The 18913-nt window shown below is 41.4% G+C and overlaps 1 protein-coding gene across 1 annotated transcript in view; it reads left to right on the top strand.

The window, feature by feature from the left end:
* The window catches only part of LOC147747528 (vitellogenin-A2-like), an 82632-nt gene that overhangs the window by 58135 nt on the left and 5584 nt on the right, over positions 1-18913 (top strand). Inside the window, exons 26-30 of the mRNA XM_086954014.1 lie at positions 7142-7354; positions 7471-7613; positions 8659-8797; positions 8887-9022; positions 18071-18257. Coding sequence (XP_086810140.1) covers positions 7142-7354; positions 7471-7613; positions 8659-8797; positions 8887-9022; positions 18071-18257 — 818 coding nt within the window. The remainder of the gene's footprint in view (positions 1-7141; positions 7355-7470; positions 7614-8658; positions 8798-8886; positions 9023-18070; positions 18258-18913) is intronic.

Below are 18913 nucleotides of genomic sequence, written 5' to 3' on the forward strand. Positions count from 1 at the left end.
CGCTAACTGGAGTAGGAATAGTAATTTATACTATTCCTAAGTCCAGCACGCCATCTAGTGCAAGTCGTAGAAACGACTTGCGTTGTAATGCCATGCGTGGTAACAACGTGGACGATGTAACGTCCTCGTTGTTACCTACCGCGATGTAATATGTGGCGCTGTAACATCACATACTCGCATAGCTTTGGGGGGCCAACTGTGATATTCTAAATGGAATTCGGGAGAATGTTTGGAATTGCAGCGTGTGAGTGGTTCATTGGCAGATAAGCAGGATGAATGTCATGCTAGATGAACAATATACTAATCTACTTTAATTCCAGTTTTGTGTAAGCTTTACCATGGCCGGTTAAAAGTGAGATTTTGTACACTAGTGCTAGTCCCACACTTCATTATTTTTGGGCAGTTTGTGTACCTGGTTGGAATGGTAAAGCTGTGGGCAATATAACTGATGTATCATCTAGTCAAGATTAATCTATCTGTAGGAAAGTAGGATCTGCTTCTTATGGTTACCCCCACTTTCTGCTTTATGTCTCACTGTTTTTGACCCAGGGCATAGGTACCCCAGAGGCCTCCCATGGGCTGAAGCATCTATTATGCAACCCATGAGAGGCCATGCAAAATGTAACTCTATGTCTGCTACTGCAGCCTGGGTAAAATGGTGCTAACAAATACCTTGGAATCATACCTCCACAACAATAACTGGTGCGGAAGGTATGATTCTACCCTTCAGATGCGAGCTTTGTGGGGCCACTGGTCTAACCGGTGCCAGCCTTCTCAACCCGAAAAGCAAAAAATGGATGCTGCCGACCAAAGAAACATTTCTGCCCTCCTCCTGCTGAGCCAAGCTTGAGCAGAGGAAGGCAACACATCAGGCATCGTGTCACAGGGAGGTGTGACCACCTCCCAGCCAGGGGTTATTTTATTGGGGCTGGGTGGGTGCACTCTGAGAGTGTCTGAAAGTCTGCACAGGTTGCACATTTGGTGTCCTTGTGCATAGTCCAGCTCAAACCAGTTCTGGGAGCCATTGGCTCCTGCTCTGGCATAAAACTGGACAAAGGGCATTGGTGTAACTGTCCTGACCTAGGAGGGACACCCGAATCTATCCAACCCTCTCCTGTGGGCATAAAAGGGCTTGCCTGGATGTAAGACTTTAGATTTTATGTGGACACGAGTCTACAAGAAGAAACCACTGACCTTCAAACATCTGGACACTCTGGACCTCGACCTTGGCTCGACTTCGTCCCTCTTTCTGTCCGAAGCTTAGTTTATGCCTTTGCTCCATAAAGACTCCATGCAGGTCCTGTGGTGTACTTAAGACAACTGAGGAATCTCTCTTGGAGTGAAGGAATCACTCCCCTGTATTCACCGGCATCTAACCGCAACTGACTCGCCTGCTGCTGTTGTGCTCCTGCGAACGGAGGGTCCCTGAGATCAATCTGCCACTCACAGAGTTTGAGGCCAGTACCCCCATGGTAACTGCATAACCTGAACCCCTGTGCACTGCATCCATTTGCAGTTGCATATGCTTGCTGGCGATTCTGGAGATTGTGCATTGGACTCGGTGTAGTCCTGACCGTGAGCAGTATTTGCCCCAAAGAACTCTGGCTCCTTGCAGTGTTACATGGTCTGGTGCTTTGCAATCTTGCTTGAGTTTCCTTCGTGATTCCTGGTAATTCGGCCTGTGAGTCCTCCTGAGGGTCATCTTGATTTCTCATGGGCCTTCATGGTTGCTCCAGACATGCCCGACTCCCCATAGCTTGGTGAGTCCCATGGACCTTGTTGGTCCACACTGTAACCTGTTTGACCTTCCTGAGTGGGTTGCTTTTACCAAGGCTTGTTGGTGCTCTCGCCTGTTAGAGCTGGGGGTCTCTAGTTGGATGAGGCAGTTACCTTAGGCCAAATAGGGACCCCTGCTTCTGGCCAGGGAAAGGAGGGACACTCTTTGCTAACCCCTGCTCACCCCCTGGTAGCTTGGCACGAGCAGCCAGGCTTATCTTCAAGGCAATGTGTAAAGTAGTTGCAACCACAGTCCCAGTGACACAGTGATAACACCACAAATGGACACCATACTGATGTATGAAAATAGCGGTATCTTTATCAAGAAGAAAAATACGGTAAGACCAAACGATAAAAATCCAACATATGCGTATTTGTAATTTTTCACTTTGCCGGTTATTAGGCCAACAATCACTTGTAGGTTTGTGTGGTATTAATGAGCAGTTTGCGATGCTCACATGCAGTCCTAATGCAATGCTATGCATTTTGTATTGTCAGACTAATGCAGTTCGTAATGCAAGAATAATGCAATCCTCAATGCAAGTAATCAGGCAGTCCGTAATGCAAGAATAATGCAATCCTGAATGCACTTAATCAGGCACTTCGTAATGCAAGCATAATACAATCCTCAATGCAAGTAATCAGGCAGTTCATAATGCATGTATAGCACACTCCTTAATGCAAGTAATAAGGTAGTTCGTAATGCAAGAATAATTCAATCCTCAATGCATATAATAAGGCAGTTCAAAATGCATGTATAACACACTCCTCAATGCAGGTAATCAGGCAGTTTGTAATGCAGGAACAATACAATCCCTAATGCAAGTAATGAGGCAGTTCGTAATGCAGGAATAATACCTGGCCAATCTACGCTATTAGCATGGGCACCACTAGGCCCAAACCACAATCAACAGTCATGAACTGCTGAGGGCTGCCCCGGTACTGCCAGGCAGTTCCGGGCCGCTCGAGGACTCAGCGCGTCTAATGCGATGCAGCGGGAGAGAGACAGGAGCACTCCTGTACTCCTCCTGCGCCTCCCCAGGCCACCCACGCTTGCGGCTTCCAATGAGTCCAAGTCTTACCTGGGGGATGTGCTGCCTCGCTTTCTCTCTCTCCCCCCACTCGTCTGACGTCCTGCTGGGCGCTCCTGAGGAAGACGCAGCTCTGATGCAAGGTGACGCTGTAGCCGGACAGGTTACGGCGCTGCCTTCTCCATTGCTGACCATCTTGGGCATATTCTTCTTGCGAACAATGGTCATGATTACCTTCGGACTTTCTAATCTTTACAAAATCCTTCAGCACGTTGCGGCACAGGTCGGCTGCGGCGATCTTAATTCGCAGCCTCCTTTACGATACAGGCTTGGGCTACAAGCACTTCACAGCAGCGTGGACAATACTTTACGCTGCTGGGCCACTGCAGTCACGGGGCACTTTCCAACCAGCACTACGGACCCCAAGGGTAGTCTCAGACTGCACACGAAAATGCACAAAGCGTTGCTGAGACTTGGTTGTGTTTTGGGCCACACAGTCCTAGAGCAATGCATCATAAGGTCCCAAGCTGCAAAAAGCACAGGCACACAGCGCCGCTGAGACACACTTGGAAACTTTGATGCTCCTGAGTTTCCACAACTGGGAGCCAGCTCTCCTCAGGCCCTTGGGCACAAGTTACTTTGGGACACAGCACACAGCAAAGTCCTTTCAAGCAGGGGGACACAGCACACAGCAAAGTCCCTTAGCCTCTCCTTAGTTAAATCAGCAAACTGCAGGCCAGCGCCAGAACAAAAAGCAAGGGTCAGTCCTTCTCTTCAGTCTCTTAAGCTGTTCTTCCTTGGCAGAGGTTCCTCTTGACCATGATATAGTTTCAATCCTTTTCAGTCTTGATCAGTCCAACGTTCAGGGGTTTCAGCTCTGGTAGTTATACCCCTAAATGTCTTTGACGCATTTGTGTTCAGGGGGGCACTGACCCCTGTCCAAACCAGTTCTGGGTGTCTCCCTGCCAGTGACACCTTCTTCCTTTGATTATTGGGGGTCTGGTTCCTCAATCACTCAGCAGGAGGTGGAGCCATTCTTTTATGGCAACAGCCCAGGCATCTTCACCTCATAGGGGCTACTCCTCCCCCCTACACTCCAGATGCAGGTCAGCCTGTTGCTGTCTCACCTCCTCCCCTGGGTCAAGACATTCCCCAGATCCTATCACATTCAAATCCAGACAGTCAATCCACAACCAGAGACACACAGAATTGTTAAAACAAAGAAACCAGCCACTTCTAAAAGTGCATTTTCTAAAGACACAATGCAAAAACCCCATTAACAAAAAGATGTGTTATTAAATTAAGAGTTCAGGCACACTAAATTTCACCTCTCCATCTTAAGCCTATGGGAAGGGAGGCTGGAAACATTTCACACAGCCTTCCCCATTCTGTACTATGGGCAAGATGGCCTTGCAACAGGGAAAACCTAAATGGAGAGTATTTCACTGTCAGGACATGGTAGACACCTCAGTAAATATCCTACCCTGCACAGACACTGCACCCTTCCCAGGGGGGGGAGGGGTTACCTTGGACCTACCATATGGGTGTCTGATGTACATAGAAAGGGAAGGGTAAGGACGGGCAAGTGGGTGCACTTATCAGGACAACATGGCAGTTAGCACACTGCGCGCAGGCACTGCAGTGGCAGGCCTGAGTTCTCTCTTTAGGGCTACTTTTGTGGGTGGCACAATTTGTGGTGCAGGCCCAAGAGTAGCATTTGCATTACCAGCCCTGGCACACATAGTGTACTTTACTAGGGACTTTACTAGTAAGGCACACATACCAATTATGGACAACCAATTACCATAACACTTTATACAGGGAGCACTTGCACTTTGACACTGATCAGTAGTGCCAAAGTGCCCAAAGCATCTAAGTCGGCAACTTAATGTCAGAAAAAGGTCTAGGAGGAAGGCAAAAAGTTTAAGGAACTTTAGCCACAAAGGGCAAAGTCCAACACCGCCGAACACTGACCCCTCAGCACTCGACATCCTTCATGGGACAACTTGCATCCTGCTCCTGGTTGTCCTCGACGTCTCCTGGTCCCTGTGGCTGCAGAGTCAAGCATCCCTTCTTCGCACCTGAAGCACCCAACATCAGTGGGCATTCGTCTCCCAAGCACCCCGTCACTCTGTCCCCTTTGCTTTCATGTTTCTTTCTTCCGTAAACCAGTCTTGGATTCCACCGAACCCTTTTCACCTTCATGGCAGCAGTACTTCTTTGCAGCTCTCAATTGAAAACAACAGCAGTTTCCTATGCCACTTCAGACCTAAGCACCCCTGCTCCTCTGGGATAGGCAACTCTGGTACTTCAGTATCCATGGGTGGGGTGGCTCTTCAAACCCTTAAGTTCCAAGGTGTTCACTCGAAGTCCTCCTAGAAGGGTCCTTACACTTTAAAAGTGTAACTGCGACTTCCCCATCAAATTGTATAGAGACCGCCGCTGTGCTCCCACACTTCACCCGGCCTCTGTGGAGTCCCTCAGTTGTGACAGTTATACCACTATTTTAGTACATGGTCTGGTCTCCCTCTGGAGCCCACTGTGTATTGAGCTACTTACAACTGGTCTATTGCTCTCGTATTGTGTGCTTTGTGTTCAATCCTAGTGTAGAGGATAGTAGAGAATGTTATATTTATAAATACATATTTTTATATATAACTACTGTGTGGCTTTCCTTCATTTAGTCATTCAAGAGGTGATATTCTGGTAAAACAAGCTGCTATGTATTCCTTCTACATTACGCCTGAAGGCTGCTATCCACAGCTACCACTAGGATAGTTTTCTAAATGTTATCTTTGACCTCATACGTCATAAGGGTGCAAGGTGCCCACTTTAATTAGGGGACAGCATATACCAGGCCAACTTCTCACACTTTCCCTTCCTAATCACAACCAGTGTAGTTAATATTGTTCTATATAGCATAGTCAGAACACATTATTAGTGTTATGTGCACGTATCAGATGGTGGAGATGTTATGTAGATTTGTAACACGCATTACCGTTTGGGAGGGAATCATGCAGGTGAGAGCCACATGAAGTCGCTACTTTTTTACCTCAACCCATTCCGTGCTGCGCAAATGTTCGAGCTGTGTGGGCGTTTTATTAAGTGGGTGGAGTAGGTGGAGTTCGGACGGCCCCCGGCCGTCCTCCACACACGCCCACCATCACGTCAGATAGCCGGGGGCGTCTGAAGCACACAAGGGGATAAACTTCAAAAGATAAAAGTACATGTCCAAATTTTAGTTATATGCACGGTGGCCTAGGAGCTACCTACTCCCGACCTTAGTGGTGATATATTTGTAATAAAAGGGGTGTTAAAAACTTGGCAAGGGGCCTTAATTGGCCAGGTCAAATTGACAGCTTAAAACCACAAAGAGGCTAAAATGGAAGGCTGGAGACATGTTTTAAGGGGCTACTTATGCGGCTGGCACAATGAGTGCTGCAGGCCCGCTAGTAGCATTTAATTGACAGTCCCTGGGTATATGTTATACCACTTTACTATGGACCTATAGGTAATTTAATTATATTAATCGGGTGAAAACCAATTTTACCATGTTTTACAGAGAGAGAACAATGGCTAACCATGATAACGTGCATAACGGCCTAAGGCCTGCAAAATCAAATTGGTCTGTGCATAATCTAGATGATGTGTTACTGTTCGTAATGAAATGAAGACGATACATCAGTGTTTTGCACCTAATTGAGCACGGCATTAGTGTTTTGTTCTTAATCTAGATGATGTGTTAGAGGCGTGTGGGTAGCAAAAATAATGGCAGCACAAATAATGGAAATAATTTGTTTTTCTGAGTCACTTTAGAATATAAATTACTGTTGTTTATGACAAGTAAGAGAATCAAAATTGCAGTTTGATAGAAAGAAGAAGAGGCCTGTCTGTTTTTTACAATAAACTAGAGAGGGTGGTATTGCTTTTCAACATAAACAGGTGATGGGCACCTGGCATGGTTTTTACGAGATCCACAGAAGGTAGTAAAGTTACCAAAATGTGTCTAATAGTTATTTGAAAGACAAAGAGACTGTGTCACATGTCTTGGCATGTCTGGAAGTAGGGTGTAAGGATTCGTGGGATTTTGCTCATCCTCAAGTTTGTGACCGGTTTCATGTGGTTTGTAGAGACTTAAAAACTACTCAAATCGTTTTGCAAGTTCCAACTAGTGAACTCAGAAGGGGTGTACAAGAGACATTTGAAGAAGCCTAAAGGGCTTCTACAAACTCTTCTGAAGCATGCGTCAGTTCAACATGCCTGAAAAGTACTGATGAAGGGTGTTTAGTGCTCCAAGTAAATAGCTGCTTTCAACTTTTGTTACCTGTCTTTAGCCTGCATTTATGGGAGACAACAAACCTCCAGTGCTGGCAGTTACTGCTCAAGCGGTGAGAAATGACAACAAGAAACAAGGATACCAGGTGATCGTGTACGCCGACTACCGCAGCTCCAAGCCCCAGATCCAGGCCTATGCAGTAGAAATCGCTGCCGCCAGTAGGTGGCGCGCTTGTGCAAATGCGGTTGTTGTCAACTCTCATGAGGCACAGGTGAGGTATTCAAAAACAACCAGTAAAAAAACAGAAAACAATGAAAAGGGTAATATCTACTCTGCCTCTGAAAACTTCAACTCTAATAAATGGTGTCTTTTACATCCTGATTTTAGGCCTATGTGAAATGGGGTCAGAATTGCCAAGACTACAAAATTGCGGCAAAGGCTGAAACTGGTCACTTTGGCAGTCAACCGGGCTTGAGGCTGAAGGTTGAGTGGCCAAGAATCCCATCAAAACTGAAATCGGCTGGAAAATGGTAATGTTTACTTTTTCTAATTGTAAATTACTTATTGTGCATGTTCAAAAACAAACAGTACTACATAATATGTTGTAGATGCGCTGCATAAAGATAACTTCCTTTGGATGACGTGCACATTTTTTTTTATCAGTAAGACCGCTCCATCTCTCATGAAGTTAAACTAGCGTTTAACATAAGCGTATTGCAACAGTGCAAACAAAAAGAAAGATGTCTTCTCAAAACCAACAAAGCTTAGATTGTGTTCATCCACAAAGTTGCATGTTTTCAAAAAACACACTCTTGTGCTTACTGATTAGTTCTACAGTTCGCTTTTGAATAAATGGAGAGTACCCTTTATCAAAACATATATAGTTGTCTGTACTATTGCCAGAAGTGGCCTGTTTCAAATATTTAATCAAATTCTTTCAGCAAAATTGGTGCCTTATACCATTGCGAAAAGTATTTAATCAATTTCCCTATCAATAAGATGCCCCAATGTCTCACACCACTTTCCTTAGTAATGCTTGCTACAAATCTAGTTATCTCTGGTAGACAATGTCACACCAGGAGCCAAGACATCACTAGACTGAAAATTATGGGTAAAGACCAGAGGGCAATCCTTCACTCCCTTCACACTCAGGATATTGAATCAGAAGACATGCATCTTCACAGAACATTTTTCATTCATCCATTACCTATCCACCGTGACATTACACAAAGCTCCATAGCCATAGGCATCTGTATGCCTATCTATGAACGTTCCTAAAACTTACAGGCCTTTGTTCTTCCTATAAATATATTATATATATATATATATATATATATAAATTTACACACAAACGCGCACACACACACACACACACATACATACATTTCTACATACAAAGCATGAGTCAGAAGCAAAGATGGAAACTATCAGCCCTTTTTTTGCCTTCACCAAAGACCTACATTAACTATGCTAAGTTTATTGTTTATAATGCAGTGCACCCCATGATGAAAATCTTGACACCTCAGCCCATGTTCCATGTCTGCATCAGAAACTAATGATTTATTTCACTTACAGGGCTGCACGGTTTGTTCCAGGAGCTGCTCTTATAGCTGGATTCTCTGAAAAGTTACAGAAAAATCCCTCTAAGCAGGCAAAAATCATCCTTTCTCTGAGCTCCCCAAGAACCTTTGATGCAGTTATGCAGATTCCAAGGGTAAATATTACAACTGCTGATAGTAGCACATTCCTGTATATGTAGAAAGTTGATCAGAATGTAATGCTTTGTTACTGTTTCCTCTGCAGCACACACTTTATTACAGATCCATTCAGCTCCCTGTTGCGATCCCTGCTGGTCGCCCCATCCAGACCTCGGACATTCAGTCGCCCAGCTGGTATACTTTTGCTGAAGCCCCAGAACACCTCCTAGACAAACTGAGAGGTGAATATGACCAGTAGTCATATCAACATGTTCTTTTGATCTCGGATGTAAAAATCATATTGGAGTTAACTTTAGGGTTTATTCACATTAGACAATATCAGATATGTATGCTAAAATCATAAAATACAAACTTTGCAAAATGAAAAATATACGATCTCTTCTGACACCTGTCGTTGGCACTGGAATATCAATAAATGTAATCAGTCGAAGTCCTAAAAAAACTAGTGCCTTTTCTAATACAATTCTTTCATTTACTCACATAGAGGTTTTCTATGTTTCAAATGCGCATAAATAATGCACGACTAGGGTGACCTTTTTTCAGTGTTTATTTTTTATGAATTACAGTGGGTATTTTTCTGTGTTTTAAAATGTTAGAAAATTTAGAAAATCAGTGGGTATTCGTGTTTATACATTTTTGAGTCAAATTAATGTCTCACTAGTTGTTTTTTAGGTGCTTAAACAATATTTTCACACCGTCATTAATTGTGTCAAATCTCTTCATTCAGACTGTTGGCCTAGGCAGTTCAGTCTCCTTCTGGTCCTGTTTTTACATGTTTCTACATGTTATAGACTTTAATGGACTCAAACCCAATTGGTCTCACTTCTGGCCATTCACATTGTAGGCCTGAAATGTAATGCCTTTCTCCTGTTCAGGCTCTCTCTCCCCTGTCCTAATGTGCTATAAACAGTAATAGTTTGACACGTGTAAAAGCTCATAACTGGCCAGTCCTACTGGTGGGCTAAAATGAAATGTCTTTCATCTGGCGGTCACACCTCTGCTCACTGATATTGACTATTATATTGACTATTATAGTTTTAGACATGTTTTGTACCACTCATGGCTAATCTTTGTGTAACTTGCTGTAGTCTTTAATTGTGTCACCAATATTTGTATTGTCACTCCTGTCCACTGCCACCGTTGGCATGGGCACCTATGTCATTTTGATCTTGACCAATCGTTATTCCCAAGAAAAGAGCCTAGAATGATTTCTAAGGTTCCTGTCATTAGCATTTTTTAACTTCTCAGTACTTGATTGTCCACTGTTACCCAATCCTGGCGCTAAGCAGAATTGTGTTCATACTTTTGTGGCACCTGTTATCATTGTATGTAGCAAAAGGGCAACATTCCTCATAATTATATTTTGCACATCCCAGTTGACATTCCCAGAATGCTCAGCCCCAGATATTACCAACTGACCTGAAAAGAAATGCTAATCGCCATGCTTTTTAGTTTACATTTTTGGCCATTAGTGTTAAATCCTGAAGTGCACAGAATATATCCAAAACCGCTTCTGGAGCTCCGAATCACTTTGCCAGAAAATGACACTGCAGTCTAAAGTTTCATATATCTTCCTTTATTTACTCATTATGGGCTTTGACGCGTTTCGGCAAGGGCCCATGATTTGATCGTATATATAAGAGAGTCACCCGCATTCAAATGTAGTCACATTTGGTAATTAATTATACCTTCCAGTAGGTTGTGTTAACTTCACATAACTTTAAAGGACAAATTCAGCCCTCCAGAGGGCCTGGGAATACAATTTCACTTTCCCAATTCATTGCGCTGCTGGGTCTGCATCGGAAAGGAAAATTCCCCTCCTGCAGCCCCTCATTAGACACAGGAGGCCCACTGGAGGGCTTAATCTGTCCTTTAAAGTTACTGAAGTTCACAGAACCTACTGGAATGTATAATTTAATTGCCAAACATGACTACAAGTACCAGCGTGCAACAGCAAATAAAATCCATTAAGGAAGGCACACCAGAGGCCTACAAATGGATGAGCACATAGAATACTGTGTTCAAGGAACATTGCTACGAATTCAAGGATGCCTTTGAAAAAGAAGCAGGAAAGCTTTGAATCGCGTCAGGTAGGAGGATTTAAAAAGGTTGGAATGAAATTACGCTTTCATTTGGAAATGAAGGATGTGAAACCTACCTGCTGTGGAGTGCGTTCTTAATGCAGGCAACACTCGCAAAAATAAAAACTACTCTAACTTCTTTTTTTTTTTTTTATTCAGGCATAATGAGCAGGATACCATTACAGTAAAAACAGTAACGTTTACAAAAATGTAAAAAAAAAAAAAAAACAGATACACTCAAATAATACAGCAGTACTAATAAATCGCAGGTTTTGAAATTCAAAAAATGATTGCAGAAAGCAGCATAGATAGCATTGGGAAATAAAGTTATAATGCATTGTAAATAATCTCAAAGATCGATTATAGGTAATTTTCAACAATCAACCAATACCCCCAGGGACAATCCAATGTTTCCATTCAGTTATTGGTCGCCAAAGTATATCTCCTCGTAGCTTAGATTGTAACCCTCTTGTTTTAAAAATTGCGATTTCATATCTATAAACTGCCAAGAAACGTGCTAACCACATCTGAAAGCTTGGAGGATCTACGTCTTTCCATCTTGCAGATAGAAGTATCCTGAATACAGCCATGCCAATAAAAACTAATCTTTCTTCAGATTTTTTCAAATTTAAAGTATGGTCATAGCCAAGTAAGAATAGAGTTTCCGATTCTGGTATTTTGTGTCTGAAGATTTCTTCCCAAAAGGAGTTTATCATGCTTTTAACTAAGGTCAGATCAGGACAAGTATAGAACATATGGATGAGGGTCGCCGGCCCTTGAGTGCATCTTGGACATAAATCATTCTCCCGTTTACCCCATGTAAATAATTTAGCGGGGGTAAAATATAGGTCAAAAACAGTTTTATATAGTTGTGCCTAAGATTACTTGCCATCAATAACTTTTGACTCATGTTTAATACATGGTTTAGGTCTACATTCAGATTATTGAATTTTAGTGCCCACTTTCTTTCTGTTTTGTCAAGATCATCATTCTTCATGCTTAAGAGAATATTATATAAGGTTCCAATTCTAGTGTTTGATCTAAATATTGCATCAATAATTTCATATTTATGTAAACAAGTTAGCGATTCTTTGGCTTTTAATGTAGCAAATATCTGTGCAAACTTCAGAAAATCTCCGTTTGGTAATTTATATTTCACTTTTAAAGCTAGGAAAGTTGTCATTTATTAAAAATTCACCAATTGTCCTAATTCCCAGCTTGGCCCATTGTTTTAAAAAACCAGCTAGTTCCTGTCCCTGAATAGCATTAGAGTATAAGAGTGGTGTATATTGATTAATTTTCTCAATTTGAGTATATTTAACAATTTTATTCCAAGTTTTCCAAGCATTGAGCATAATTTCTCCTTTAAAGTCTTTATAATTTCTTGTCTCTGTTTTTCGCAGCAGTAAGCCTTTTGCCTCCTGACCAACCAAAAGTTCATATATTGAAGGCATTTCAACAGGGTCCTCTAAATCCTCTTCGGTATATCCTTTAATCATAGGTGTAAGCTGTTTTAATTGTGCTGCCCAGTAATATAATACCATATTAGGTATGGCAAGGCCACCTTTATCAGCAGGAAGAGACAATAACTCAATAGATCTTCTAATTTTCCCATTCTGCCACACAAACTTAGATATAGATGAATTGATCAGCATTAATATTTCTTGTTTAATAGCTAATGGTATTGCTCGAAATAAGTAGAGGCATCTGGGTAGCGTATTTATTTTAACATAGTTGACTCTTCCTATAATGGATAGGTGAAGACTATTAACCCTTTCAAAATCATTCTTAATTTTTTTCATTAATGGATCAAAATTGATTTGTGGGATTAGCTTAGTATTTGCACAGAGTTCAATGGCCAAATATGTAGCTTTTTTGGTTCTTCGTGGATCCATACATATTGCGTTTGCTGTGCTTAATATAATCGTCTTTCCTTTATTAAGAGAGTATCCAGAATAAGGCCCAAATTCAGAAGTAATTGCCTCTATTTCGCGAATAGCCTCTGTCGGTTCAGATGTGACGATCGCAATGCCGTCAGCGTAGGCCAATATTTTTGTTTCGAGATGGTGGCTGATAACAGGTTTGATATTAGTGCTTTCCAATAGTTTCAAAATAAGAGGATTGATATATAAAGCAAATAAATGAGGCGAGCATGGGCAGCCTTGCCTAGTACCTCTTGTTATGTTGATTCAGAAAAAAGTCCGGCCGCCAAAACTTTGGCTTTGGAGCGGTGATACATTGATTTGATTGAATTAATAAATTTAGGGCCAAAATTATTACACGTCATAACTTCCCAGAGAAATTTCCAGGTAACACGATCAAAAGCTTTCTCAGCATCAAGGAGGATCATCGACATTCGCTCCCCCCTGGCAGTCATGGCATCAAATAAGGCAATTGCCCTGCGGATATGATCTGTAGTTCCCTTCCCAGGAATGAAGCCATGCTGCCATGGGGAGGCGAGCTGTTCAATGACCCCACTGAGTCTGAGAGCTAGAATTTTTGCATATAATTTAGAGTCCGAATTGATAAGAGATATGGGGCGATATGAGGTAAGATGTTCAGGAGTATTTTCCCTTTTTCGGAAAGACGATTATATTAGCTTCCTCCCAAGAAATTGGAGGTATACCATTAAATTGTATTCCAAGAAACAAATCATGTAAGATTGGCAATAGTTGATGACTAAGTAGCTTAAATAACTCAATCGGTATCTTATCGGGACCGGCTGCTTTGCCAGATGCTAATAATGATAATGCGGTACTAACTTCTGTAAGTGAGATTTCTTTTTCAAGATCCTCCCTTGTATCATCGTCTAGTTATTTCGTGCCCTCGGGGTTGCTGAGAAAGTTATTTAAGTAAATTTTTGTATCCACCTCAGACCTTATAGTATCCTCTGTATACAGCTTCTGATACTACCCCTGAAACTGAGAATTAATTTCAGTTGCGTGAGTAAAAGTCTGTCCATTTTCCACTGTAGTGACGATGTCTCTCTTTGTAGTTTTCTGGCGTGTACTAAGTGCCAGTTGTCTGCCCACTTTCTCTCCGCTTTCATATACTTGTTTTCTATGCAACTGATATGTCTCAGCAGCTTTCTTGCTTAATTTGGAATTTAATTCTGATTTCAATATTGCTACCTGCATCATCGCATAACTCGTATCTTGTCATTGCCTGATTTTAAAGATATGTTCTTCTTCGGCTTTAGCTAAAGCAGCTATTTTTGTTTCATAATCTTTTTTTTCCATATTCCTAATTTTAGATTGGTAATTAATAGTTTCTCCCCTTAGAGCAGCTTTGTAAGTATGCCAAACAATATTTCTTGAAGCACTAAATCGATTCATGTTAAAAAACTCCTCAGTCCAGACTTTAATGTAATCGATATATTCTTGGTTGCATAGTAGTTTCCTATCAAAGGACCAAATTGTTTTTTGAATATAATTAATATCATAATCAATTAATAATATTAAGGGATTATGATCTGATAATGTTTTTGGAAGTTTGTTTATATGCGAAGAAGATGTTAAATCTTTGGATGTAAAAATATAATCTATTCGTACATATTTTTTGGTGGGGATGCGAATAGTACGTATAGCCAGGGTCTGTTAAATTGTTCTGCACCCAGATATCAGTTAGTCCAAGGCTACATATTAGGCTACTGATAGCACGATAAACTTTTGGTTTTCGACCTACATATTTAAATCTAGTTATATATGGTGACAAGGGTGGTATTAAAGAGATGTTAAAATCGCCACAAAAAATTAGCGGGCCTTGCCACATAGCTAATTCTGTTTCCAAAGTTTCAAAGATTATAGGGTCGTCCTGATTTGATCCATAAACAGTACATATTGTAATTCCACTTGCTAATTTAACAATCGCCCATCTTCCATGTGGATCAGATGAGAAGCGTATTCCTTGCCCATGGCAATTCTTAGCCAATATTGCAACCCCCCTAATATTTGTTGTTTGAGATGAAGCTACTATTAGATTATATCCTTTCAGTCTTAGTAGCTAAAACTGCTCTAACTTCAAATGCAAATGTCATGATAAAGATGAAAAACCATCTGATAGACAAGGTTTGAGTCAGGCTTTCACCTTTAATGATGTTAATAAGAAGGGTGTTTAGCTGCAAGAGAGAAGTTAAAAATAAAAGGAGTAGTGTGTGTGTTTGTGGGTGTGTGTGTGTGTGTGTGTGTGGCTGTTTTCTAGCTTCAAACCTTTAATTCATACATTGCCACCCTTATTTATAAGGTAAACCTTACTTGAAGACTTCATATGGCTTTCGTGCAAAGCACTTTCACTTTCTGAAAAAAGCTTGTCTCAGTTTATTTGCATGTTTTTATATAGCGCAAACTCTTCCCAAAGGTGTCAGAGCGCTTTACAATAGAACCAGTTACATTAAATAAGGACAGAGTACATGAATTACATAAAAGATCAGAAACAGATAAACCCACATAAGAATGGTAGTAAGTACATACGTCTACTACAGATACTAGTGGTTAGAGTTACATATATACAAGTTACAAATTCATTCAAGGTTACATTTTAGGGGGTTGAAGGGATTCGGGTTGGACAAATATATATTACATATTTACTCAACATGATCTTCTCACCATTGCTGGGGTTCTTGCTTTCAGCCTGGCCTTCAAGCTGTTGTTGGACTCACAGGTGGTGTTCTTGGGCTTGGAGGGATCCCTGGGCTGGTGATGGTGGTAGGGGTAGAAGGCTGTGGGCAAAGGTGGCTGCGGTAGTCTGCAGGTAGATCTTGGTATGCACTGAGGGAAAAAAGCCAGGTTGTATAGATCTTGCTCCGAGATGGGCCTAGCAGCGGTCATGCCTCAGAAAGGGCCCCAGTCCTCCGCCGGTCTTGACCGCCTCATTGGCTAGATTTTAGCACCCTCTTTTTAATGTTATATGTACATTTGTGACTCAGTGCACTGTGGCAAGCCCTCTGGAGAAGCTCCAGCACCTGGCCCGCCCTCGGCCGATGTCAATGCTGGCCTCCGCCACCGTGTCCCTCTGAGCTGCAGCTAAAAATCTCACTCCGGGTCTCGGAGCCGTACTGCAGGAGCCGCCCATCCTCTGACTGGGTAAAGAGGCGGAATGTTAGTTCTTCAGTAGACTTCAAGTGACTTCAGTAGTATCTAGAGCCGTGAAAAACTCAATGAATTGCTAGGAATGCATTGCATGAGATCCACCACTACTCAGACAGGGATATTCATTTACTCCTTCAGATCCTTAGTCACACATTCGCAAACATACAGACACCAAAACACAAACTTTCAATGAGGTTCACGCGCATGTATGCTCATGCACCTACACATGCATCAAAATACCGTGACTCACACATAGCAACCCCTGTGTTTTAACTCTGCTGCCCATATACGTCCTCTTTACTCTGAGGCTCTGCCTCTAAGGAGAATGCATGCATGCCTAACTTTTACTTAGGACCATGTTTGTATGAATTTGTGCGGACGAGAGCAACAGTTAAAGGCAGCAAGGATCAGACTTTTTTTGGACGAGGCATTAGTTTAATGCAGTCACTACAATTACATACTTTAAAACAGACCACTATGGAGAGGCATGTAAACAATGCCTGCTCTCTAGACATTCGTTTGCCCCACCCCTCATGTTAAAAACACTCATCTAGAGTTTTGAGTGATAAGAAGAGTTAGAGTTAGAGGGAAGGGGTTAGAGGGCTGGGAGAAAGATATTTAGAGAGGGAAAGGGGTTTGATTGCAGAGAAACTCCTGGAACTGGATGGTGGGGTTAAGGGCTGTTTATACCAATCACATGTTTTCAGTTTCAATGTGAGGCTGATGTTCATAGTTGAGGCTTCACCCTATTGCTATAAATGCAGATGCAATCTTTGAGAGGATCCTGGAACAACACAAACTGTGGTTTCAAGTTAAAAACAGACACAGACATTTCCGCATGACTCATCAGGTTCAAAACATCATCTTTGAATAGTGCAATGCAAGTCAGTCTACAAAGAGGTACATTACAGTTCATGAAAGAATGATACTGTGATAAAAAATACATGTTTGTCTATAAAGAAGAAAATGCACTCGCTTCTAACGGATCACCAGTGCCAGATGCACTAATGTACCAGCCTCAGATTTTTGCGACCAGTGTGCAATTATGCAAACCGATCTATGCACTATTTTATCTGTTTGCAAAAGTCTGACTTAGATGGAGTCACCATCTATCCTCTGGACAACAGTCTACTCTCCCTGAAACATTTTCAACTTTCACATTTTGTGCCTTGGTTACCATCCAAACTGGAGGCTCGGTATCATTTCATTGGTTAGCAACTGTAATTACAGTGGTAAACCATTAAAGCATTGCATATTGGTTCTGTATTTGAAAGCCACGCCCACAACATGCTTCTTCCTAATAGCACACCGGTATCCATTCAGAATGGCATAAGGAATCGGTACAAATTTACCAGATGCTACATACAACAGGATTCACACACAGCAAAAAAATGTTTTAGGTTCAAAAAACCACCTTGGAGTGTTTGTGAGTAAGAAAATGTTCAAACATCTGGCCCTTTGTACTCTAGATGGCCAGAGAGTAAACATATACAATTATAGGTTTTGACAAAAGGCTTTAAGTTCTGATAGTTAACCATACTCTTTAGATTTGGATGGTAGTTATGGATACCAATTGCTATCTATGGCTCATTTTTGATTCGCCTGTCAGCACCCTAATTATCCTTCCTATCAGGTATGAGGAAGGCAGTGTCAAGAATAGAAATAAAAAAGGGATGCTAAAGTCCATTCATTTCTCTAAAGCCCATCTGCAGGCCCTTCAGAAGACAATGGGAAGTTGTTAATGGTTTAAGTGTGGTAGAAGGGTGGTGAGATCAGGTCCCAATGGTGCATCATATTGCTTTCAATTTACACGAACTATGTATATTTCTTGTAATATAACTGCTATCTTGTATTAGATGTTAATTTGTATTAGATTCAACTATATTTTTCTACACATGTTTCTGTTCTTTCCATCTGCCCTGTAAAGCGCTCTGATACCCGCAAGGGTCTTGTTCGCGCTATACAAAACCTTCAAAATAAAAATAAAAAAATACTCCTAGCGTTTTTGATAGTCAATGTCTGTGTATTTAGAGTTTCCGTTTTCTACTTCTTGCGTGAGATCATGATATGCTTAATTGAATTTTAATTAAATACTTCTTAGGTCTCTGCACGGTTTCCAAAGATAGAATCACCACATTCAATGACGTTGCATTTAACTACTCGATGGCCAGAAGCTGCTACCATGTCCTGGCCCAAGACTGTAGCCCTGATCTGAATTTCCTGGTGATGATGAAGAAAGTGGAAGACTCTCCTGACCAGAAAGCCATCAATGTCAAACTGGGCAGCTAGTGAGTATTTCCAGTTTTACAAGATGAATGCTCAAACGTGAGTGTGTGTGGTGTATCTTTGGAGGTACATCTTTCACGATTAGCACATAGGTGTTCATTGTGTCTCATGTGAAGAATATTTTTTGTGATATGATTGTCTAAGGATAATTGTCATTCTATTGAGAGGAGAGATGAATAACTAACAGTTGTATTTTCATAAACCTTCTGCCAGAACTATTCAAACATCAATATACTCTTTTCAGAGTTTGATGACCTCAGTGAACTGATATGGTTTCATTTGAGCATTGGATTTAATGTATTTACTTAAAAAGTATATAGCAGTTCTAATTTGACCTCTTTTGGCACATTGTTTACCATTTGTTTACATTGGATAATTGGTGTACATGGACACACTCGTTAGTGTAAGCAGCAATGTATTCACATAAATGTATGCAGCAAACCAACAGAGTAATCATAGTAATGTCATATCACCATTTACTTTCATAAATGTATAGATGCGTCTTTTTTACTGTGGGCTCAAATTCATCCAGAAATATAACTGAGCAGAGGTATCTTGTTTATGAAAAAAGTAGCATAAATGAAAATGGTACAAATAAACTTGCAGAAGAACATAGATCAGTCATGGGCAATGCTCAATGCTCTGTGGAGTGGTGTTG

This window comes from Lissotriton vulgaris, chromosome 1_1, assembly GCF_964263255.1.
Source record: "Lissotriton vulgaris chromosome 1_1, aLisVul1.2, whole genome shotgun sequence".
NCBI classification, from domain to species: Eukaryota; Metazoa; Chordata; class Amphibia; order Caudata; family Salamandridae; genus Lissotriton; species Lissotriton vulgaris.